At 33.3% G+C, this 25554-nt stretch overlaps 1 protein-coding gene across 41 annotated transcripts; it reads left to right on the top strand.

Moving 5' to 3' along the window:
• The first annotated feature begins 2516 nt into the window (after window positions 1-2516).
• Window positions 2517-7738, top strand: LOC120073189 (protein DA1-related 1-like). 41 transcript variants are annotated; one of them, XM_090312323.1, is made up of 10 exons: window positions 2548-2864; window positions 4462-4538; window positions 4745-4957; window positions 5060-5122; window positions 5223-5341; window positions 5441-5488; window positions 5573-5647; window positions 5734-6032; window positions 7157-7320; window positions 7493-7738. In XM_090312323.1, exons 8-10 carry the CDS (start codon window positions 5914-5916, stop codon window positions 7543-7545), a joined length of 336 nt encoding a protein of 111 aa, XP_090168449.1. In that variant the 5' UTR covers window positions 2548-2864; window positions 4462-4538; window positions 4745-4957; window positions 5060-5122; window positions 5223-5341; window positions 5441-5488; window positions 5573-5647; window positions 5734-5913; the 3' UTR covers window positions 7546-7738. The 41 variants fall into 40 exon arrangements, 19 of the variants coding, with proteins under 19 accessions (XP_090168453.1, XP_090168449.1, XP_090168447.1 ...); XR_016528674.1 differs by having other exon boundaries at window positions 6881-7320; XR_016528693.1 differs by having other exon boundaries at window positions 2551-2864; window positions 5200-5341; window positions 6881-7245.
• Window positions 7739-25554: the final 17816 nt, after the last annotated feature.

The following is a 25554-nucleotide window of genomic DNA, read 5'->3' as shown; positions in this document are numbered from 1 at the left end:
TTATAAATACTCATTCTTAGTATCCATGTAATCCACCTCCTACTTGCCAAATTGCCTATAAATAGTGGCCTTTTGTGGGTTTTGAAAGATACACATTGGGCAAATTCCATACAGATTGAAGAAAGTGGAGAATTTTGAGAATTTTCTCATTTCATATTTTGTTAATTTATTTTATTTTATTTATTTATATATTATGTTTAATTTATTTTATTATTATATCATATTTATTTCAATATTATATTTTATTACTATCTGTCTTCTCATTGTGCACCTCAAATTCAAAACATGTTATCAGCACGAGCTCCTATCATTTTTCCCGCTAAACGTAGGTCCTAAAAGTATATCGGTTTTTCCCTCTTCGTTATAATTAATAAAATTAATGTTATTTAGCATATTCAATATCTATTAAATTTTTAATATAAGTACAATATTTTATGATAGTGTTATCATGACAAATCTTACAAAATTAGAATTTGTCATCCTTGATATTAACGACAATAATTATTTGTCATGGGTAGTTAATGTCGAAAACCACCTGGATACTATGAATCCTGGGGAGACTATTAAAGAAGAAAATACGATATCTAGTTAGGACAAAACAAAAGCTATGATTTTCCTTCATCATCATCTCCACAAGGGATTGAAAATAGAGTATCTTACAATAAAAGATTCTCATATCTTGTAAAAAATTTTGAAAGAGAGGTATGATCATAAAAAAACAGTTATTATTCCTAAAGCTCGTTATGAGTTGATGCACTTGAGGCTACAAGATTTCAAATCAATAAGTGATTACAACTCCACATTATTTAAAATCAGTTTGAAATTGTTGTTATGTGGAGAGAAAATTGTTGATGTTGATATGTTAGAGAAGACATTTTCTATATTTCATGTGTCGAATATGCTCATTTTGATATTAGGTTAAAGTGGGTGAGGGGGAGATTGCATAAAGTTCATTTATATTTGTTAATGTTCTTATGTTGGGTTTAAAGTTGGTATAGGGGTAAATGTATAATTATGTTTAAGTTTAAGTTGGATTTTAAGTTCTATATTGAGTTTGAGAATGAAATGTATAAATATGAGTTGGTTTATTTCAATTTGTTAATGTTCTTAAGTTGAGTTTGAAGTTTTATATTCATTTTGATATTGGTATATGCCATATGGTATATTTAGTACTAAAATTATTTAAACTTGTATTTTGTAGGTATCTCAAGATTTATGTTGAAGATGCATCTCTCGATGAGCTAAGTTAGGTTATAGAAGTCTATTCTATAGGTATTTTGCATTCTATATTTTGTGGATATTATGTAATGTTATTTTAGGGGTTAAGAATTTGTGGAGATTATGTAATGTTTAAGACAATCTTATTAGTAGTTGTTTATTTGACAACTTTACAAAATTCAAAAATGTTTTGTAGATATTATTTAATGTTGTAAACATATAATTAATTTTATCAGTTTTTATTCTAATTATTTGAGATTTGTAACATTCAAATAGGTATGAAATTTGTTAAAAAAAATAAATTAATATTTAGTAAATAAAGAAAAAAAAGATGTTCCCGACGCCTAAATATATAATCCCAATGGTACAATTGTCGGGAAAAGTGTGATCTCATGATTTTTTTTACTTTTTTTCGAAGCTAAAATGTGTCACCATAAGCAAAAGGTGCCTTCGCCCAACGCTAAAATAGGCAACCATCAGGAAAACCAATCTTTCTCGATGGTCAAATCGTTAACTAATCATTGGGATTAGTAACCCTCTCCTAACGACAAAAAAAAATCATTGGCAGAAGCTACTTCTCCCGACAGTGAAAATCTTTTTTCACCATAGAGAGAAATACATTTTGCCAACGGTTCGTTTTGGCGTCGAAGAAATCTTCCATTCTTGTTTCATCGCGAAATCTTTTTTTTTTCGACAATTGTGTATTTTTTAGGTCGGGAAAGGTTCTCCCGACAAGGCTTTCCCCACGAATTTGTCGACAGACAAAATTTTGTTGGAAAAGATTTTCCCAACGATTTTTTTGACTTTCCTGATGCTTTCTACTCTTGGGAAAAGTCGAATTTCTTCAGTGTTTGAAAAGTTGAACAAGAGTTAAAAGATCATCTAGGAGAAGAAGAAAAGCACGATAAGGTTTTAGTCTAGAGAAGATTGACTGAAGTGGGTGATAAAAACACTAAATGGTTTGATGTTAAAGCCTCTCGAGAAAAAGGAAGAACTAGGTTGAAAGGGTGTTTGACAACCATGAGGCTTGGAAAAAGAAAGAGGAGGGTATCCAATGACCTCTTCAAATCCTCAAACGCAAATCTAAAGCAATTGACATGATTTACAAAGCTAGATACACTACAAGAATTTTGGGCTTTAATGTCGGTTGAAAAAAGTGAAACCGGATGTATAATGTAGGTTTTGTTTTTAAAAAAAAGCGGATCTTTAATGTCCGTTTAAAACCGACATTGTAGGTATACCTTTAATGTCAGTTTTAAACTAACATTAAAGATCCGCCTTCAAGAAAAAACAAAACCAATTTTCTCTCCCCCCCCCCCCCCACCCCCCAATTTTCTTTTTCCTTTCATTCTCAAACTTCCACTCACCCACAACCCACACGAAACCCTTCCAACGCGACTCCTTTCATCCTCAGACTTTCACTCTTTCCATCATCGACTCTCTATCCCCATAGTCGACTCCTTCTAATGCGAAACCCCCAGGTCTCCATCGTCAACTCTCTATCTCCGGCATCCTCTCGTCCTCTCTATCTCCGTTGTCATGGACTATCTATCTCCGGCGAGCTTCTATCCCCAGGTCTTCTCTTTCAAGCCACCACCGATTTGTCAAGTTCGGCAACTTGCAAACCAGCAGCGTTCATCCATCTGGTTTGAGATTCTCAAAACTCTGTTCTACGCTTGTTATTTTACATTTATTTTCCCAACTTTTGAAATTGTGGTTTTGGTTTGATTCATTTTGAGATTCTCAAAACCTACTACGATTTAAGTATTTTACTGGCTTCATAGATTGTTCCCTCCCCTACCCTTTTATTTTCTCCGATTGATTAGCTCGTTCGTTATCCATTTTTTAGTATGCGATTGGAATTTCTCTGTCTGTGAAATCTGACCTTAAACTTGGAACTCGTTTGATGATCTTATTTTGTTTTCTTGCTTTCATTTTGCATAATCTGTTAGAGTATTGATATATTATCCAATTTTCTTAAAATTATTAAGCTTTTGGGTGGTGATTTGAACGAAGCAGTTATGCATTTTGGCGAGAGTATCAAGGAAATTATTAATGAGGAGTTCGGCGATGGAATATAAGTTGATTTGTTTGAATTTTTTTTTCTTTTCAACCTGAAATCCATATTAGTTGGTTCTTATTTGTATAAAACTTTAACATTTGCAAGTAATCCTAAAATCTCAAGTTTAATAACAATTTTGTTCTAATAAAGTTGTTTATGGATATATAATGTTTTGTATTCTATTGTCTAAAACCACATTTCAACAAAAAGGTATCACACTTTGATTTCTAGTTCTTAACATCCTGCTAAAAAATAAAAATAGTAGTTATAACTAGACTCTTAAGAAACAAGCTTGCCTTGTAAGCCTCTCATCTTCTGTTTAGTCAATTTATCTCTCTAAAGAGATGCTATTTGTTTGTTTCTCCTGGATCTTTCTCTTAGCAGCACTTGGGCAAAAGAGTTATAGATAACATATACATTTGTGATTATAATGTTTAACATCAATATCAAAAAAAAAAAAAAAAAAAAAAAAAAATCTGTTGCTTTTTTGTTTTTTGTAGGTTGGAGAAAATTCTATTAAAATATATATGATTATCGTGATACAATATATAATTTTAGTTTTAATTTCGTTTTACTCTTGTTAGTTCACCTTGATACAAGTATATAGCCCATACTTTCATAAAATTATGTCATTGAAATATGGTTCATTTGAGCTAGAAAATGTACCGTTTATAGACATTACATATTGCTTCAAATTAAGTTACTATTTCATCTATGATTATTCCGAAACTTAGCAAAATGTAAAAACATTAAACTAAGCTCAGATTCTTAAAACTGTGTAAATGATCAAAGTAAATGATGTTTTTTTGGATCCCAAATCATGGCTCGATGTAATATTCAATATAATAAGTTCACTTGATTCTATGGAGGAATTTTAAGCAACTTAAACATCTCTGATATGCTGTCCCAAAGATGTCAATCCGTAAAGATGAGTCGGATTGGAATACCTCAAATCTACTTCATTACCCACTACCTTTGTCAGTTAGGTGCTCAAAACCAGTTTGAGATGCTTATTAATAATTGTTTTAAAAATTATATATGATGATTGGTTTATGTGTTACCGAAAATGATAGATGAAGCGTCTTGTCGCCTCTTTCATATTTGTCGATCATGTAACTATTTCTGATCTTCTCCTTAATTTCTTTCTGCAAAGATTCCTACTAATTCTTCTGGTCTCATAGAGTATAGAAAGCATCCTTTCTCGTCACAACAATATTGTCCTTGAACTCCGAGATGTTGTAGCTGTGAAAGAATTAAGGTACTTTTCGAAATTATTTTTGTCTCATTGTGTTTACCCCCTCCCCTTCTACCGGTCACATGTACATATTAGGAAGAAACAATATCTTTGGAAAATGGCTCTCGTCATCTTGGTTTGAACTCGATGTGAAACAGTTGTTTGATCATTGCTTTCCACACATCAGTTGGTTGTAGTTGGACTCAGAACTAACTTTTTAATTGATGCAGCTAAGAGACACTAGTTATCTTTTACTTGATGATGGATGGAAGCTCTATTTAGAGTGTTTGGACTCGGAAATCATGGATACTCATGAATGTCAACCACTATACCTCGAAATTCAATAATTTTATGAGGGTCTGAATATGAAAGTGGAACAACAAGTTCCTATGTTGTCGGTTGAGAGGCAATCGCTTAATGGGGCCATGGAAGGAGAAAAAAATGTAAGAGCTAATGGACCTTGTTTGTGTCAAGTAATGCATGTCATTGTCGTCCTTATCAAGAACTCATTTTACTTTCTTTTTCTTTTTGCTTGTGGTTAACAGGGCCATCATCACTTGCCAGAAACTAAAGGATTCTACTTATCAGAAGAGCAGACTGTTGCTACCGTATGACATTTCCCCTCTCTTAGATATTTCTCTATTTCTAATTATACAAATTTAATTTGTTTAATGTGGTATGTTAGTATATTCTCAACAAAATCTGTAGATGTCAAAGAGGCCAAGGATTGACGCAGGCTATCATATAATCGACATGTTTACAGAGCCTTATAGATTAATCCGTCGATATGAAGTTACTGCTATTCTCGTTTTATATGGCCTCCCTAGGTATGGTTTCCTTGTCAAAGTATCCAAGTACACATTTTGATGTGTATTATGTTCTTCAAAAGGATCGTGAAGTAACTTCTTCTTTCAAGTTATTGACAGGATTTATCCTGGCTCACGAGATGATGCACGCATAGCTCAGGCTTAAAGGTCGTTTATTTGCTTCGTACACTTTATGTTTTCTTTTTTATTGATTTCGCAAATAGGTTTTTAATATGCCATAACGTCAAACAGCTTATCCCAATTTGAAGCCTGAGGTTGAAGAAGGCATATGCCAAGTATTGCCATTGAATAAGCTCAAAATAGCATGTAATAAGCTCAAAATGTGCCATTGAAGTCTTGTGGTCCGGATTTTTGTACATATAATAACCTAATTCACATGCTCTATTTGGTAGGAAGGTTAAGGATGCACTTATCGTGTGGAGGAACTTAAAGAGTTAGTTCATGAGCCTAATACCTTCATTTTGATTAAATTTGACCAAAAACTTCTCTTGTGATGTTCACCAAGTTACCTATATTTATTCAAATCATGAAAATGCTAATCAAGTCTTTCTTGACGACGAGAGACCGGACCAATGTGGTACGGTGACATTTTGGAAGCCTCCATTGCCATTGCAGAGCTTGCAAAATATGGGTGTCACAGTCCTATTATTAGTAGTGGTCATAGTCTACCATCACTGGATTCTGTTGCCAGGTATTGTATTACTCTGTAACTGAAATTTGTTTAGTATGGCTTTGATTATTAAATAAAATTTGGGTTTTGGTTTTTTATTTGTTGTTTGATAGAGTGAAAATTTGATAGAGTTAAATGCAAGTTGGGTTTTTTTTCCTTCTTTGTTTGATAGAGTGAAAAATTGTTGTTCTGTTTGTTGTTTTTTCTCTGCTCGTTTGATTTTGTTGTTTTGTCTCTGCTCGTTTGATTTACTCTTTGGGTGCTTGGTTCATTGAACTATTTTTCTTACATTGGTTGTAAGTAGAAGAAACAATAGTTCATCACTCTATTATTCTAATCTTGCTTCTAGCATACCTCACAACATTTTTTTGTTACAATTCTTTACTTACAACATTTTTTTTGTTATAATTCTTTACTAGTTTTTTTTTTTTTTTTTTCGAGACTACAGTTACAATCATCTCTTGGGAGTTCACTTTCCATAAAATTTTTACATGGGATACTTTTTCCTTTTAATGGGAGGAATTAATGTAGCTCCATAGAAACCATAAATACAAACACCACTCATTTTTTTAAAACTATTTTTTAGGCTTCCATCTTTTCAGTAGTTCCCTTGGCCTCTTTCAGATTGATGCTTTATCATCCTCTTATTATTAATATTGTGCGTATCTTCCTATTAAATGAAAAGAAGATGTTGAGATCATAATTGATTTGTTTGCTGGTGATTCTATCTTGTGTTTGAATGCTGAGGAAAAATGAAATTATTTTGTACAAAGAAGGAAGAGAAAGGTTGAGAGCTCTCAATGCTTAGCAATGTCGATTTTTTTTTTTTAAAGATCAAAAGATTTATAATGCAAATTTATGCATGCAAGGTAAGGGATGAGAAGTAGACAACAAGATTTTAACATGGTTTGGCAAGAGGTGACTACGTCCACGAGAAGAGTTGAGATTTCTTGAGAAGTACAAAGGGAAAAATATTACAAATAAATTCCTCTAACTCATTGATTTCTCTCCTTTTTTTAACTTTCTCTTTTAGATCCTTTATATATAGGATGTTTACAATTTTGTTGAGAGATAAAAGTAAGATAAAATGTTGATTTCACTTTTAATAGTTACTGTTTTAACACTTTTCAATATACTTGAGGAAGAACGGGATGTCATAATCAAGCATGGAACACAATCATGAGAGAATCGGTGTGTTACTACACATGGGATGCATATGTCGCAGTTCAAGAAGGTATTTTGTTATGCTTACAATTGCTATTCTTCTGGGGTTGGGAAAGAAGTGAGTTACTAAAACACACTCAAGAAGGTACTTTGTTGTTTACTCAAGTCTCTTTGTGAAAAATATAATATTCTTATGCTTTGAGCGTTAAACTGCAACTAGATAAACTAGCTAAATCTATAAGGATCAATTCTGATCAAAATTTTCTCGATAGTAGATAGGTTACTAATTGTTGTTACACTTTTTTTCACTTGAACAGGATATATAAGAGAAAGGAGCAATATTGTGGTGATTGAACCATATAGAAGATAGGTTACTTGTTTTCTTATCTTTTTTTTTCTTCTCTCTTGACAAGGCGATTCTTTTTTTTCAAAATAGTCTCTTAGCCTTTGCGAGTGGATACGAAACTATTTTAGAGTAAGGTTCTTTTGGAAACTAGTCGAATTAAAATTTGGGAACTAACTCATTTGAGCAATAATGAAATGACTTTGAGTGAAGCTTTTCATTTTGTTATGTTCAAGTTTGATGTGTAAGGCTAAATTTTGATTCTTAAGGATTTGGAAGGAAGATAGGAAGATTGCATTGGACATGTTTTAAGAAGGTTGACAAGTGAAGAAGGTGCATCTAACACAAAAGAGGCTTCATAACAACATTAATAACAAGTACAAGGCAATATTTATAAGACGCTTATATTAAATGTCTATTTGTTCTAAAATTTTGGATTAGATTCGGTGTTAGATTGCTATGACTATTCTGCAGTTATGGTAGTCATAGCTTAGTTGTTTATGACTTTTATTAAGTGGTTTATGGTAGTGTAACTTCTTAGGCATCCTTTGTTAAATAGAAAAGGGTGGTTCTATTTTTTTTTTTTCCTATGTTTTTTCACTGAGATCGTTCTCCTGTTACCTGTTACTAGTTACCAATTGATTAAATTTAACTTACAGGTCATATTGAATGGCACCTATTTAAATGCTATCTAGAAATGTAAAATAATCATACTTATATTATAAGCTTATAACAATAACAATAATAATCAATTAAAAAAAACAACAGTAACAATGAGAAAAACAAGAAGGGGATGGTAATGTTTTGAATGGCGTTAGCTTCTTATTTACATTAATAACCCTGTTGGTATCACAAATTTAGTCATTAGTTATCGATATGTCCATGTAGGGGATGATGCCCTAAAGTCTCATGTTCTGTAGTTTGTAAACACATTTTGTACGAATGCTTGTGATGTATAATATATGATATTTTCTTCACTACTTGACTTTGTACATTGGATATTTTATTTGCTTTACTACAAACCAATAAACTAAAATCCCTGGTTATCATTATGTAACTTAAGTATGTATGTGGTGACATACAAGTGGATCATGTTTTAAGTGATAACCAAAATAGTCTATAATATATGGATATAGGAGTGAAACCTTATCCTAGTAACGCTACGGATGCAGTTCACTTTGTAGAATAGTTACAACTGTTGTGACTTGCTACATATGGTTTGATCCTGATCATTCGTGTGAAGACATGTGAGTGGAGGCATCTTGTACAAAGTGTTAACACCTCGTTATATAACGTCGTTCATGATAGAGACTTCACTTCACTAGGATGATCGTAGGTAACATGACTTCAATCCTGAGTGAGTTGGGAACTCCCATTGAGGGCAATTCTTTGATTTGCATAGGTGCGAGTGGCCAGGTCGCCGACTCAAACCTACTACTTTGGGGATTCGTCTGATTTGGAAGCTGGGAACTTAGCTACACAAGATGGAATTCACTCCTTCCCCGAAGCAGAGGTTAGTAGATAGATTGCTCCCTTAAGGGTTAATCCCAGGGCTTGAACGATGTGGCGCCACACACCTTCTCATGGCCCGAGAGGTGTCCACACATAGTAGGATTATGTTATATTGTTCATTAGAGGGATAAGTGGTATTTAAGGAGTTAGATGTAACTACAGGGGCAAAACGGTCATTTGGCTCAGCTGTACTTACAAGTATCTGTGAAGGGTTATCGTACTGTTGATTGGTTATATCCGATGGACATAGAAATATATCAGTGGTAAAGAGAGTTCAACTGTCGGTCTTTAGTAGAATGTCTGGCAGTTAATGGATGGTGGATCTCGTGGTTAAAGAGTCAGCTATTCAAGTACTGTTGGAGCTTCGAGCCATAGGTCCACGAGGTCCCTTCTGTAGCTTAATGGATTCAAGTTGAGAATCAATTTTTGGGTCAGTTTGAAATGTTCAAATTGACAAAAGGGAGTTCGATTATGTATGATATGATTAAACTGTATTTGATATAATTGACTTTATGTATGAGATATATTAATTTGGAGGAAAAAGGCAACTTTCAAATATTTTAGGATGTATCATGGCTATGCAACTTGTTATATTGCCTTATAATCAAATTTATACCATGTAGGATAAAACATGGATTTCTCTAAATCCTGTATGAAACAGTATTTCCCGTAAAAGATCAAATTTTAAACTTTATGCACTAACGTCTCATTATTCATAAGTTTTCATTTTTAAACTCAATGGTCATACCATCAATTTAACCGATATAACTAACCAATTGTATATTAAATGTCAATTAAGTCTCCTATAAGAATTACATCTCCTCAACACTTGAGGTGTTCTAGAAGAAATTTTTCTTAGATGTATCAACTTCATTGTAGAATGACACTCTACCATTTTATCTGAAGCTACTACATCAAACATTAAACAACAATTTTGTAAATGTAAGATGTATGGAATAAACTTAACATCATGTCCTCAACATCTCTATGTGGATATTTAATATACAAAAACGCTTCAACTCAACTAAATTAGTTAACTAGTCAACCATTCATATTGATTTTTACTTCATGCATAATGAGTAAAATATTAATATAAAATCGATAAATACCCACTTTCATTTTCTTGTTTGTACAATAAAATTGTCATTGTTCAAACTCATCGATTATGATACTATACATAACCCTTCTACTCAAAGATCCTAACAGTGAACTTCTTTCATAAAATAATTAATTCATTTTTACATATCTCATATGAAACAATGAATCACATAATATATAAAGACTCTATTATAATAACTAGTGAGAAAATTGACTCATTTCACCCATCAGTTTTAACGTTGATTTTCACCTTACACCAAGAATCTTACTTTGAAAATCTCTATCTCCAAGTCTCATTTTTGTAGATCCATTCATATCCTCTATATTTTACCCCATTAAAAATATCCATGAATAGAGACTAGATTAATTACACATACTTTATCTCAAGTATTATGACTTTGATATAAATTCTTTTTTCAACACCCTTCAATTCCTCTCATCCATTATGACAACTTTGACTTCCAATAAGTCATAGTAAAGTTGAGTCATCTCATAACTCTCCCACTACTTTTGAGTTTTTTAAATTTTCATATAATGTGACAATATAGACTTTAAGTAAGCCTTTGTAAAGGTTGAGTTATCTCATAACATTTGCACTACATTGAAGACTTATCTGATTGATAATTAGAATTTGACTTTCAAATGAAAATAAATGGTTAACAACACTTGTTAGCTATTAAGTGGTCTTACTTGGAACTAGTATATCAACTAAACTTAACCATTTTACAGGTTTGCAGCTTTTCATTTGACATTACTAATAAAACTAATATTTGTCACACAAATACATTATTTTATTTTGGACTGTACAAAAGGTCATTTTATAACTCTTCAAGGACTACCAACATTAGGTGTATTTTCGAACATTTATTTCGCCACCCGTACTTTTTAAGGGTTCCTTTTGACACAAATATCTTAACTTACCCAAATACTAAAACGTTGCAAACCAACTTTATAACACTTTCATAATCCAAAAGTATTTCTCAAATATTTTTTGAGGAAAAAAATGTTAAAAAATACAATCTCTATTGCATATCCATAGTGGAGTCTAGCATCAATGTAATGAATATGTTAAACAAGATACTTAACATGTACTAAGTTTAACAAGGCCAAATTTCTCCTGTTACAGTACAATTTCATCCAAATTATACCTAATGCTTGAAGTTGAGATCTTATCTCATCTCTATTAATTAGGCATAGTACATTAAAATTTCCTATACTAATCATTTTGATCTGATCATAATGTCAAAATAAATCTGCGTAATGAGTTAACCTTAAGTCTAATTTGGTTTGAACATTTCAAAGAAAATAAGATTTGAGTTGCATTAGGTTAAGATACTTTTATTCATAAGTATTCATCAATCATATTAATAACTTATTTATGAAGTCAGACTTACTCTTTCAACCACTAGACATTTGGGTCAAAATGCTTAAGCCCAACAGATTCTTTGTCCATTTAGCCTTATCTAATAAGGTTCTATGACATTCTTGCATGAAAAGCAAGACTTTTGACAGGTAATAATAATTTAACTCTAACTCTTAGAGAATTATCCATTACTATCATTTAAATACCAAAGACAAGTATCCGTTTAAGAAAAAGAATTTGTTTTTCTTTTTGGATTCATTAGTCCTTACTCTCTCTCAGTTTAGTATTATTTATTTAACACACAGAAAAATATATTTATTTAAAGTTAAACATATTTTCAAACAATTTTTACAAACATGCTTTATCACTAAAAATCATTCATACTCTATAAATTATTTAGTAATAAAGTTTGGAGAAGTCGAATTTCTTTTTCTGATGATAAAAGCACTATATTCAGCATAAATTAACAACATTTTAATGTCTCCCACTACTTTAATTGAGATGAGCTTTTCGTTGTCAACTAGTAGAAGCTATCATACTAATTTAAGTATTTTTCAAGAAACATAATTTAATTGTAATGAAGGGAAAAAAATTTAATAGTGAATCCTTATTCAACTATCATTGTGTAAGTCTTTATTCTCCACCAAAAACTTATTAAATCAAATTTACTTATTCTTGTACTTCTTCATTTTTTTAGGTATTTTTAAAATTCCTCATGGTGTGACATCCCAATCTAATTTGGAAACTTTTTCCCTATTGGCTCTAGTCACATAAATTTTTCTTAGACTCAAGATAATACTTACATTTTGAGGTCATTTAACTTCCCTTGATTCTAGCATACAATACTTTTTTTGCCATGACTTTATCTTCTATCCAAATACATCACGTGTTATCTAGATGATAAATATAAACGATCACTTCATTTATAATTTTTGAATACTTCATGAATTAGCAACTATTTTAGAACATTTCTCCAATGAAAAAAAAAATAAGATTATACCGCCATTATGTGTTGATGAGATTTTTTCAAGTAACTTATTTAATAAACCTTTTGACTTATATCGGTAATTAAAAGAATAAAACTCCTGAGAAAAATTGATGTAACCTTAAAATATATATAGTGTGTTATTTGACTATATGCAATCTTTTATCCATTATAATTCAGCATAGAAATTAAAATGAACCCAATAAATTAAATATAAATCTTATTCGTATTAATCTAAAATTTTTATTGCTATGACACTCTAGTGATTTAGAATAAAAGTCATCGAAGGATGGTCAACTATTCCTTCACTGGATTGAGACATTCTCAACCAATTGTTACACCATAATAACTCTTAGTTACCAATGATTTGGTCAAGAAATCATTAACTTGTTTAACAATTTCTCATAAGTGTGACTCTCCATTTTAGTTCCTAAAGTTCTGCCCCAGTGAGCCAACAGAAGGAAAAAAACTGATAGAGACAAAAAAAAGTGTTCATATCCATTATTGGAGTTTGAGATCAATTTCATGCAAATATCTTCCGAAGGGGGGACATAAGCAGAGTTGCCACGAGGCCGAGCATGAAATCTCACTTGCAAACCAAGGTAGGAAACCGTAGGATGTGTTGACACCCGTCCCTCTCCCACTTACTATAAACACTTTTTCCATTCACCTTGATATTGACCTATGCAAACACCTTCCGAAAAAGGACACAAATAGAAGTGCCACAAGGCGAGCATAGATCTCACGATATGAACTTCAAAGGAGAATGTGATAAGAAAATGACATATCATATATATCTTTTTCCTCCCACAAGTATTAGAAAAATGATGGTTCATTACTTAGGTAAATTAGGTTAAAAAATATATCTAAGTTTTGTTAAATTTGCCCAATATAACTTTTATATTGGATATTTTAACAATGTATGATTATCATTTATTAAACACTTTAATAAATTCTAATCACCTATTGTATGCTTACAAAACATTTGACTAATTTAATTTCCAGGTCAGTTCACATGTAGGGCTATTCCATTTCCATCAACTTAAATACCCCAATCATAGACAGAATGTTCCTTAGACAAAAGGTCCCTTATAAGAAAATGTTTTATAAATTTAATATTTTATTTTCTCATTTTAATCCTATTAAAAAGAAAAATAAGACATTTATTTTAAATTTAATCTCATTAGAAACAAAACTTGAAGAATAATTAAACAAGTTCTAAACCATATAAAACAAATTAGTTAATCTTATTATAATCGTATTAGGCAAGCATGCAATCGAATCAAATGTATCTCACGGTATTATTAGTTGACTATAACAATTCTAAACAAATTAATAAAATCATATTCCATGCATATCACATCTCACAGTATTATTAGTTGAATATAACATGTGAGATTTATATTAGGTGAGAATCACCTTACTAGGTACCGAGTTGTTCAAGAGGACTTGTGTTCATGTCTCTTTAACATGAACATCAAAATTTAGTGTTGTAAACACCGACGTAGCTCAATTAAGAAAATAATACTTGCCTCTTTAGAGATTAGATATTTTAATTAATATTTTCATATAAAGGAATAATTATACTTTTGATCTCTAAGATTGATTGAGGTTGCATTTGGGTTCTTAAGTTTTAAAATTCAACTACCTTACTCTTACATTTTATTTTTGATTCATTTGTTAGTTTTTTTTTTCTTTTTTGTTAATTACTAATAAAAAGTTGACGCGACACATTTTTTAAGTTAAATTGTAAATTTGGTTTTCTATGGTCTGAATAAAGTTAGAATTTGGTTACTATGATTTCTAATTAGAAATTAGTCCCTATGATTTGATAAATCAAATAGTCTACCATAGTAAGCATACTTTTAATCATACACTCAAATATATAATATAACACTTATTATCATCCAAACTATATAGTATGATCATGCATGTAAATACTTTAGGAATTAACCTAAAGTTTTAAATTTAACATTTATATTTAAATATGATGCATGATCCTATATTTTCATTAATTAATATAACTCTTATATTAATACTAATGAAAACAACAAATATACTATCATATAATATACCACTTATATTAAATATGATGCATGTGCATGATTATTATATCATGCAGTCATCTAAAATAACATTTATATTAAATATGATGCATGAATATGTTTATCCTAAGGTGTGACTTTAAACTATATGGTATACTATATATAAAGTATAATTAATATGATTAAATATACATCTCATGCATATTAAAACTATGTTACAGCAATAATAAACCAAATATGGGTACCCTAATAAAACATTAAATTAAATTATATTATATTAATTTAATTAAAAAACACAAAAGCTGCCTTGAATTGTTGGAAGCAAATAACCACTTTCATGCTTGAAGAAAACTGCCATATTCATGTTGTAGAAGAATGTACGACTTTTCCATGTCGCACAACCAATGACGAACGATAGTCATAATATTTTAATGACGCACACAACATGACGAACAACAGAAATCTGCAAAAGACCTCCCGAGTCTCCACTGCAACATCCGTCTTTCACCACTGTTTTTTTCCTTTTCACAACAAACACTCATCACGAGTGACTCGAACTTACAAACTCGATTTACAAAATAAATGTCTAGAACATCGGGAATTTACATCGATCAAATCAAAGTAAAAAGTAGTAAATCTAAATGTCAATATTTATGAAAATATATTATGTAAATCCACATACATTATGCAGAAAACAACCCACCTTTTCTCTAATTCTCAATCCGCAACAAAAATCAGAAGTATGATTTGGCTCTGATACTAATTGAATCGAATTTCTCAGCGAAAGTGCATCAACGCGTGTGCCTTTGAAAATTGTTTTGGAAATTTACGGAAAAAATAGAGAAATAAACTAACAGCATGCTTTTAAAGATAGAGAAGAATACCTCTTGAAGACCGTTTTCAACAAAATCCTTCTCTCTCTTAAAATAAGGTACAATTTCGAATCTCATTCAAAATTAACTTTAAATCATAATGTATCTATATACATTATATTAATTCTATTTCATACAATTAATTCTCTTATTTAATTTGAACAATTCAAATTAATCTAAAATTAGATTATTCTTATTTTACCCCTAATGAGCTAGCAAGAGGACCTAATGGGCCTACAGATTAGAAGCTCTAATGATAGAGATTAGTTAATTAAACTTTTTAATTAAATTAATCAATATTCATTAATTGCAGGTCACTTCACTAAAGACCTACAGCTGCACTTTTCACACTGTAGATATATTTTTATTCCTGGATATAACCAATCAACAATAAGTCAACCCTTCACAAATCACTCGTAATTACACTTGGGTCAAAATTATTGTTTTACCCCTGTAATTTCATCAAGCGTCTTAAGTTCTATTGAATGAACAACCTGTTTATGGTCCTACCATAAACAAAAACCTCTCGGGCCAATGAGAGGGAGAGACCTCATTGTTCAAGACGCAAAGTCAGCACTTAAGGGAGTAATTCATCTACTTATCCTAAACACGAGAATGTGAATTTCATCTTATGTAGCTATGTTCCCAGCTCCCTACTTGGATAAATCTCCAAAATGGTAGGCATATTGAGTCAAGGAATACTGCCACTCTCAACCATATAGATCAAAGGATTGCCCTCATAGACAAAAGTTCATAACTCATTCAGGATTAAGGTAAGCCTTTGTTCCTTTTCCTATTGTTTAAGTTAGGATTAACTTAAAAAAAAATAAGTATAAAATTTACCTAAATAAATCATTTGGATTACATGACCTAAGTATGTTTTGTTGCTAAGTGTTGAAGTTGGTAGTTGGAGGTTATTATACAAGTGAAAGTTCTTTTTTATTTATTTAGTAACTTAGTAAATTTGTTGGGTGTTGGAGTAATTTATTATGAGTTGATAAATGGTTAAGTGTTAGGGAGAAAAAAAAACAAAATTTAATAAGCAAAAGAAATGGGACCCGAGCATGTGTGGAGGAGGACTCGTTTTGTTGGAAATTATTTTTAGGTTAATACTTCATGCAATTCCATTTCATTACTAAACATACATAACACTTATATATTAAAGTAATAAAATAATTAATAATATACAACCATCCATACATACATACTATATATTATAACTCTTATAATATAAATGATGCATAGATATATTATTAATGCATGCATGCATATATTATAACATTTATATTATATGATGCATGAGCATGCTATAAATATAAAACCATGCAACTATATATTATAACCTTTATAATATAAATGATGCATGAATTATGCATAACCTATGGTGGGATCTATACTATATGACATACATTATGACATATATATACATAACATTAAATCATGCATCATATGCACAATTTAAAACAATTATAGGACCGGAATTGGACTCTAAACCCATTAATTCAATTAATATAATAGTTATATTAATTTAATTAACAAGAGAAAAACTAAGTATTACAAATTAATAGTCAAACAAGTTCGACACAAGTGAACCGAGTCTTGAATCAAACGAAACAGACCGTTCAACACCCGAACCGACCACAAACTGCTCGAACCATCCGCATCGGATGCAAACCAGCTGAGCTACAAATCGACCGGCCGCGAAACGGTTCATTTTGTTCGTCTCGCAACATTGTAATGTTGTGTCCTAGTGTTGCAATGCTACAGAAAGAATGTACCATTCCGCCTTTCCCAGCATTGCAATTCTACTACACAGTTATGATCTGCTTCGAATTTTCTCCATTTTTTTCCTTGTTTTCTCCAGAATTTTCACTGGAATAAATACGAATGACTCAAAGACTTTAAATTACAGACTCTATTGCATATTTATGCCCAAAACACAATCCCTTACAAACCAATTTGTAAAAGTAAAAAGCGCTAAATCTAAATCCAATCCCGCAAACATCCAACAATTAAAAACCATTCATCAAATCATTCATCACATGAAGATATACAGAATGTTACCCACCATTTCTGTAAAATTAATTCTAAAAAGTCAAAATTGGGGATAAAAAACCACGCTTTGACAACAATTGAAGGAACCTGTGAAGACCCTGAGTGGAAACGTGGGGATCGGTCCCAAATTTATTATCACCTAATCGAAAAATACAGAATAAAAATTATGCAATCAAATTAAAATTTACAGCATACCTTGAGAAAAGAATTAAAGAGGACTTACCCTTGAAGAACCTTTCTTCACGAAAAATCCCTTATCCGGATCTGTCACAGACAGGCACGTCCGAAGATGGCCACCACCAATTCAAGGCTCATATATTTTCTTTTGGGATGATAATCTATAAAGAGGTGTGGACTCTTAGATTTCTGAAAGAGAGTGGAAAAGGATTTTGAGAGGAGATGGTCTAGGAGATTTTTGCTAGAGCAAAAAAACTCTTTTAGTTTTCTATGAAGAAGATGAATCAAAATCACATTAAGAAGAAGCAATAACTTCCCCAACTCTTCACAATTATACAGAGAAATTAAGGGGAGGGAAGTTATTTCCCTCCCTTAAATTTAATATAAAATAAATTTAATTTTAAATAAATACTATATATATATAGTAACTAACTTATTATATATATATAACTATATGTTATATCATATATAAAACAAAACCTATAGTTTTATATTGTATCAAATAAAATATAACATATAGTTTTAATTCTCTCATTAATACATGATATTTAATATAAATCTCATTTATACTAAATTTAATTATATGAATCCAATTCACATAATTAATATTTCAAAAATATTCAAATATTTATTTCCTCTCAAATGAACTTTATATTATAATATATCAAATATATTATAATAACTACATCATATATAATTAAATTAAATTAATTATATCACATATAATTAATTCCCTCAATTAATTTAAACAATTCAAATTAATCCAAAATTGATTCTCATAAATCCCTGTTGAGCTACAAAGGGGACCTCATGGATTTGTAGCATGAAGCTCCAATGGTACTTGAATAAATAATTAAACTTCTATAATTAACTTATTCAACATCCATTAACTGTCTGACACTCCACTAAATACCGACAACTAAACTCTTCGCACTACAGACATATTTCTGTGTCCATTGGATATAATCAGTCAACAGTACGATGACCCTTCACAAATTTTTCGTAAATACAGCCAGGCTAAAATTACTGTTTTGCCTCTATAGTTACATCTAACTCCTTAAGTACCACTGATCCCTCTAATGGACAATAAATCATAGTTCAACTATGACCAAACCCCTCTCGGTACAAGAGAGGGTGTGGTGCCACATTGTTCAAGCTCCGAAATCAGCCCTTAAACGAGAAATTTATCTACTTACACCGACAGTAGGGATCAAGGAAATCGGTAACGAGATTTCCATGAGCAGCGGAACAACATTATTCCAAATCACGATCATAAATGAACCATACATTTATAGTCGACTTCAAATAAGTGGTTATACAAATAAAATGCAGAAATTACAGCATGAACAACAAATGCACAAGGGAAAAACTATACGAACAATCGAAGAAGCATCTCCACGCTCCGTTGCGCATGATCGATCGAAAAACAGGACCTCGAATGCTCGATCTACACGACCGCAACACTGCAACGAATACAGCACGAACACTTCGCGCTCGTCCTCAACGATAGCCTCGACTACGAACTCCTCAACCACACGAACGGCCTCCACAGCACCACGAACGGCCGCTAAAAAACCTCAATTATGTCGTGTTAAGTTTGACACCACTAACAAGGCTACCTTGGTATTCTCGGTGTGAGAATCAAGAGGATAGGCTCTATTCAAACTTGGTATGAGGCAGACGAATGAGGAAATACCGATCGAGTACACGACTGGAAAAGTGGGAGATAGTGGAGACCTATCGTATAGGTCGATGCCCAATTGTTTAGATAAAGCTAAGCGATTGTGTAACAAAAGCTAAATGATCGTTTAGGTCGATCTGTCGCCTATAGAATCTACATGATTATTTACTTTGAGCAAGCAATCGTCTAGCAAAACTATGCAACCGTTTAGTAAATATTGCACATTCGTTTAGCTCACCACTGCACGATTGTTTAGCTCGCACAGCCATCGTTTAGTAAATTCGTATTTACTTGACAACTACCGTGAGATCCTTTATGCCGAGAGAAAAATCTCAAAAACTTTTTCAATCGTTTTGTAAATCTCCCTTTTGAAAATAGGAAAACCATTTTTCTTTTAAACTCACGGTTACCGTGACTCCAATAACCACCCATTCACTTGGTTATTAAAGAAAAAGATGTAATTATCCAATAATCAATATTATTATAAATATAAACGATAACCAACTTATCATACTATATTTATAACCTATAGTTTTAATATTTCATCTCATGAAACATATAAACCATAGTTCTTTTTCTATTCCATGGTACTTAATGTAAATTTCATTTACATCAATCCTCTATTAGATGTATCTCATACATCAAACCGATTATATCATATATAATCGAATTACCTCTTTTCAATTTGAACATTTCAAATCAACACCAAAAATTGATCCTCAACTGAATCCATTGAGTTACCAACGGGACTTTATGGACTTGTAGCTCGAAGTTCCATCGGTACATGAATAACTGACTAAACTCTTTAGTCACGGGATCCACCATCCGTTAACTGCCAGGCACTCCACTAAAGACCGACAACTGAACTCTTCTTACCATAGATATATTATGTGTCCATCTTAACCAACCAGTAGTGCGACAACCCTTCACAGATCGCTCGTAAGTACAGCTGGGTCAATAACCATTATGCCCCTGTAGTTACATCTATCTCCTTAAGTACTACTAATCCCTCTAATGAACATAAGTCATAGTCCTACTATGACTGAGTCTTCTCTTCAAAAGAGAAGTTGTGGCCATTATGTTCAAGCTTCGGAATCAGCCCTTAAGGGAGCAATCTCTCTACTTATCCTTGCTTTAGGAAAGGATGAATTCCTTATTGTGGATTGAGTTCCCAACTCTCAGATCAGATAGGTCCCCAAAAAGGTAGGCATGTTGAGTTGGCAATCTGGTCACTCTCACCCATACTAAAGGCAGGAGTTCCAAAAATATTCAGGATTGAGGTCGTGTCACCTATGGTCGTTTAGGTGAGATGCAAGTCTCTAGTATCAACGGCGTTATATACAGAGTCTAGTCATCTCGTGGTTTAGGTCATATACAAATTCTTTGTATTGGACACCCCCGCTCGCGCATCTCTGCATGAATGGTCAGAATCTACCATCTTTAGTAGTTTATAACACTTGCAAACCTCTACAAAGCGGGCCATATCCATAGTGTTACCAGAATCAGGTATCCCAACTTAATCCTTATACTACAGACCTACTTAGGTTATCACTTAAGGCATGATCCACTTGTATATCATATATACATGCTTAAGTTCACATAAGATAACCAAGGAGCTTTGTTTATTGGATATGAGTAAATGCCAGAATTAAATAATAATTATTTTATTCATTAAACAATGTGTATCTTTACAAAACAACGAGACTTCGGGAGAATTAGGATACCAATCCCAACAATCTCCCACTTGTCCTAATTACACGGGAGAGTAATGTACAATACAATATAAAAATGTACAATATACAATAAACTAGGACATACCCAGTATCATCTCTCACTTGTCCTAGAAAAGATGTCGCATGTCCCGCAGACGTAGACTCTTCAGGTGACCCTCGAACAGTTTAGCAGTGAGGGCCTTTGTAAAGAGATCAACAACGTTGCGCTCCGATGTGATCTTCGTGACTATCACATCACCACGATACACAATCTCCCTTATCAAGTGATATTTCCATTCTATGCGCTTACCCCGACAAAGACACTGAGGCTTCTTTGAATATGCCATAGCCTCGTTGTTATCACAATAAAGAGTGATAGGCAAATGCATATTTGGAACAACTTCTAAATCTAAAAGGAACATCCTCAGCCAAACATCCTTCTTAGTTGCTTCACAAGCCGCTACCTATTCGGCTTCCATAGTGGAGTCCACGATGCATCCTTGGTTGATGCTTTGCCAGACTACAGCCACTCCATTCAGAGTAAACTCTAACTCCAATGTCGATTTGCAAGAATCTCGGTCGATCTGAAAGTTAGAGTCCGTGTATCCTGTAAGCATCAGATCCTTAACTCCATAGATAAGCATGTAGTCCCACATTCTCTGAAGATACTTGAGGATCTTCTTGACTGCCGTCCAGTGATCAAATCCTGGATTGAACTGATACCGACTGACAATCCTACTGTATAGTAAATGTTGGGTTTGTACACAACATTGCATACATCAAGATTTCTACAGCAGAAGCATAGGGAATTTGTCTCATCTCCTCAACCTCTTGAAGTGTCTGAGGACATTGATCCTTAGACAGAATAATTCCATGCCTGAAGGATAATAAACCCCTCTTGGAATCCTGCAACCTGTACCTGATCAACATTTGATCAATGTACGATGCCTGAGACAAGGCTAACTATTTGTTCTTGTGATCTCAAATAATCTGGATCCCTAGAACATACTGTGTCTCACCCTAATCTTTCATTTAGAACTGGGCAGCTAGCCAACTCTTAATGTCAGTCAGACCCCCTACATCATTCCCAATGAGTAGGATATCATCCACATATAGTACCAAGAAAACTACTGAGCTGTTGATGATCTTCTTGTAAACACAAAGCTCGTACACATTCTGGTCAAAGCCAGACGACTTGACAACAGTGTCAAATCTGATGTTCCAAGATCTATATGCTTGTTTCAGCCCATAAATGGACCTATTAAGCTTGTAAACTCTTTGCTCTTGATCTGGAACTATGAACCCCTCTGGTTGAGTCATACAGATGGTCTTCTCAAGATTACCATTAAGAAAGGCAATTTTGATGTCCATTTGCCATATTTCATAATCATAAAATATGGCTATGGACAGGAGAATCTAGATAGACTTCAGTATGACAACAGATGAGAAAGTTTCCTCATAGTCAACTCCCTCAACCTGGGTATAACCCTTTGCCACGAGCCTAGCCTTAAAGGTTTGAACCTTTCCATCTATACCTCTCTTTCGCTTATTGATCCACTTAAACCCAATAGGTCTTACTCCATCAGGTGGGTCAACAAGCTCCCAGATGTTGTTGAAGTACATAGACTCCATTTCCTGGTTCATGGCTTTAACCCATTCATCTTTGTCAACATCCTCCATTGCTTTTTTAAAAGACAACAGATCCTCGATCCATCATTCGTAATGACGTTATGGGCTTTAGTTAAACCCATGTAGCGATCCGGTGGGTTCATAACCCTCCCACTATGTCGAGGCAGTCTCAACTCTTGAGCTGGTTGACTAGACGTTTTGACCTTAACAACTTTTGTTGATCTATCGGTCTGTTCAACAACTCTTGTTGAACCCTCAGCAGTCTCAGTCTCACTTGAGATCTCACATAAAACGAGCTTACTTCATGGCTTATGATCCCTCATGTGATCTTCTTCCAAGAAGATGGTATTAATGGAAACAAATACTTTGTTCTCATTCGGATCATAGAAGTATCCTCCTCTCGTTTCCTTGGGGTAGCCCACAAAGTGGCAAACCTTCGAACGCGGTTCCAACTTCTTTAAGTTAGTCGCTAGCACATTGCCAGACAGCCCCAAATCCTGAAGTGGTGTAAACTACCTTTATGGCCTCTTCATAACTCAAAAGGTGTTTCAGAAGCACTTTTCGAGGGGAACGGTGTTCAGGATATAACGTGCAGTCTACACTGCATAACCCCAAAATGAGTCTAGAAGATGAGCATAACTCATCATAGACCGAACCGTGTCTAACAAGGTCATGTTTCTCCTTTCTAATACACCATTTTGTTAAGGTATAGCAGAGGCCGAGAGTTGGGACATAATCTCATGTTCTAACATATAGTTCTGAATTGGAGGTCTATATACTCTTCACCACGATCAGATCGTGGTGTTTTTATCTTCTTACCTAATAAGTTTTCAACTTCAGCCTTATACTCCTTGAACTTGTCAAAGGCTTCAGACTTACGTTGCATTAGGAAGAGATACCCAAACCTTGAATAATCATTTATGAAAGAGATGAAATATCCAAACCCACCTTGAGCTCTAACATTCATCGGACCACAGAGGTCTGAATTTACTAGCTCAAAGGCTTCCCTTGCTCTGTCACCTTTTCCAGTAAAAGGTCGTTTGGTCGTCTTGTCTTTGAGGCATAATTCACATACCGGAAAAGAGTTTTCTAAACTCCTTAGAAGTCCACTTCTCACAAACTTCTCAATCCTATTGAGGATGATATGACCTAAACTTAGATGCCAAAGAGCGGTATTTTCCTTTGGAGAAACCTTTGGTCTTTTAGCTGTTGTTGCCGTGCTGAACATTTCAGTGTTAAACAAGGCTTTTATGACTAACAGCCTTAGTACACATAAGTTATTTTCCATTGAACCGTAACCAATCTCCATTCCATTCTTGAAAATAAACACTTTATTCTAAGAAAAAGAGACGATATAGTCTTGTTCAATGAGACAAGAAACCGAGATTAAGTTCCTCTTAATATGAGGAACTACAAAAACATTATCCAGTAACAGATAACGTTTCTTGTTAACAAATAACTTCAGCCTGCCTACAGCAACAGCCGACACAACCTCACCACTATACACTCAAAGAGTCATCTCTTCCTGTGGCAACATTTGCCAGGAACTGAATCTTTGGTAAGAGGAACTGACATGATTGGTAGCACCTGAATCAAGGATCCAGGCAGAATCATCATTCTCTACCAGACATGTCTCCAAAACCAATAAATCATATTTACTGTCTTGTCTCCTCTTTTAGAGAGTAGTGGGATGGAGGTCGTTTGCCACGAAATTTGTTTCACACGATTCTTTCCATTATAAATAATCGGTCATTTTTAAAAGCTTTATATGGAAATACTAACGAGTTGCTGAAAAGAAAAATACATTGACCTATGTTAGGTTTTAAGCAAATACCCGTTGTAAAACAAAACAACATCCAATAAGGTTTTAGCAAAACTAACATGAACCCCGTGTGACATCTAGTTTCACAATGACGCTTCAAAGGTTTAGGACAAAAGCCATCGAAGGGAGGTCAGTTATCCCTCCTCTGAATTGAGAAGTGCTCAACCAGTCATTAATACCAAAACAACTCTTGTTCCTATAACGACAAGCCATCGTTGATTTGGCCAACAGATCATTAACTTACTTAACAATCTCCCGTAAGTGTGACCTGTCATTTTAAGCCCTAGAGGTCCGTCCCAAAAGGCCAATCTTAAGGAAAAAATCCGATTAGGAAAAAACCTAAAGCGACCCTATCCATTTCTAGAGTTCACCTTGATATTGACCAACTGCACAAAACCCATCCGAAGGGGAACGCTCCGAAGGAGACACGAGGACGTACAGAATGATCTCACGGTGTGAACCAATGACAGAGACCATAGGATGTGTTGACACACACCCTTCACCCACCTACTATAAATACTCTCTCCGTCCATCTTGATATTGACTCATGCAAACACTATCCGAAAGGGGATGCATCCTGGGCACCACGAGGCGAAGCATGAATCTCATGGTGTGAACATACAGGGAGAAATGTGAGTGGAATCATAGACATATCTGATACGCCTCTTCCTCCCACTGAATAACCTAGGGTTTAGCTTACTTAGAAACAACACGGCTAAGGATTTTAACTAAATGACTTTTAGGTTTTCTCAAGTGTAACTTTTACCTTGGATAGTGGAACAACTTTTGACCATCATCCATTAAACTCTTTAACAGAGTCTTTGACTAAAACGTCACTAGCTTTTTGAAAATCTATCTAATTCATCTTTCTAGGTTGGTTCCCAGGTAGGGGTGTTACGTTTCTGTCAACTTAAGAACACTAGCCTAGCCAGAACCCGCCTTAGACAAAAGGTCCCTTGGAGATAGGTTTACAACAAATTTAATCTTTTATTTCAACCAATTTAATCCTATTAAACCGATTTTAAAAGATTAATCTAGGTTACTAAACTCTTTAGAACCACATGAACTTAGGTCTATCTCAATCC

Source organism: Benincasa hispida, chromosome 3 (genome assembly GCF_027475165.1).
Source record: "Benincasa hispida cultivar pf3 chromosome 3, pf3_genome.v1.1, whole genome shotgun sequence".
NCBI lineage: Eukaryota > Viridiplantae > Streptophyta > Magnoliopsida > Cucurbitales > Cucurbitaceae > Benincasa > Benincasa hispida.
Note: the sequence above shows the minus strand (reverse complement) of the source record. Positions and strands in the feature narration are given on the sequence as shown.

What these genes read in the sequence shown, in the direction of transcription:
- LOC120073189 (XM_090312327.1), top strand. Translation starts at nt 5,914, where the DNA reads ATGTGGTACGGTGACATTTTGGAAGCCTCCATTGCCATTGCAGAGCTT. An exon ending in TCACTGGATTCTGTTGCCAG is followed by an intron (nt 6,033 to 7,156) that starts GTATTGTATTAC and finishes TACTTGAGGAAG; the next exon opens with AACGGGATGTCATAATCAAG. An exon ending in ACTAAAACACACTCAAGAAG is followed by an intron (nt 7,321 to 7,492) that starts GTACTTTGTTGT and finishes TCACTTGAACAG; the next exon opens with GATATATAAGAGAAAGGAGC.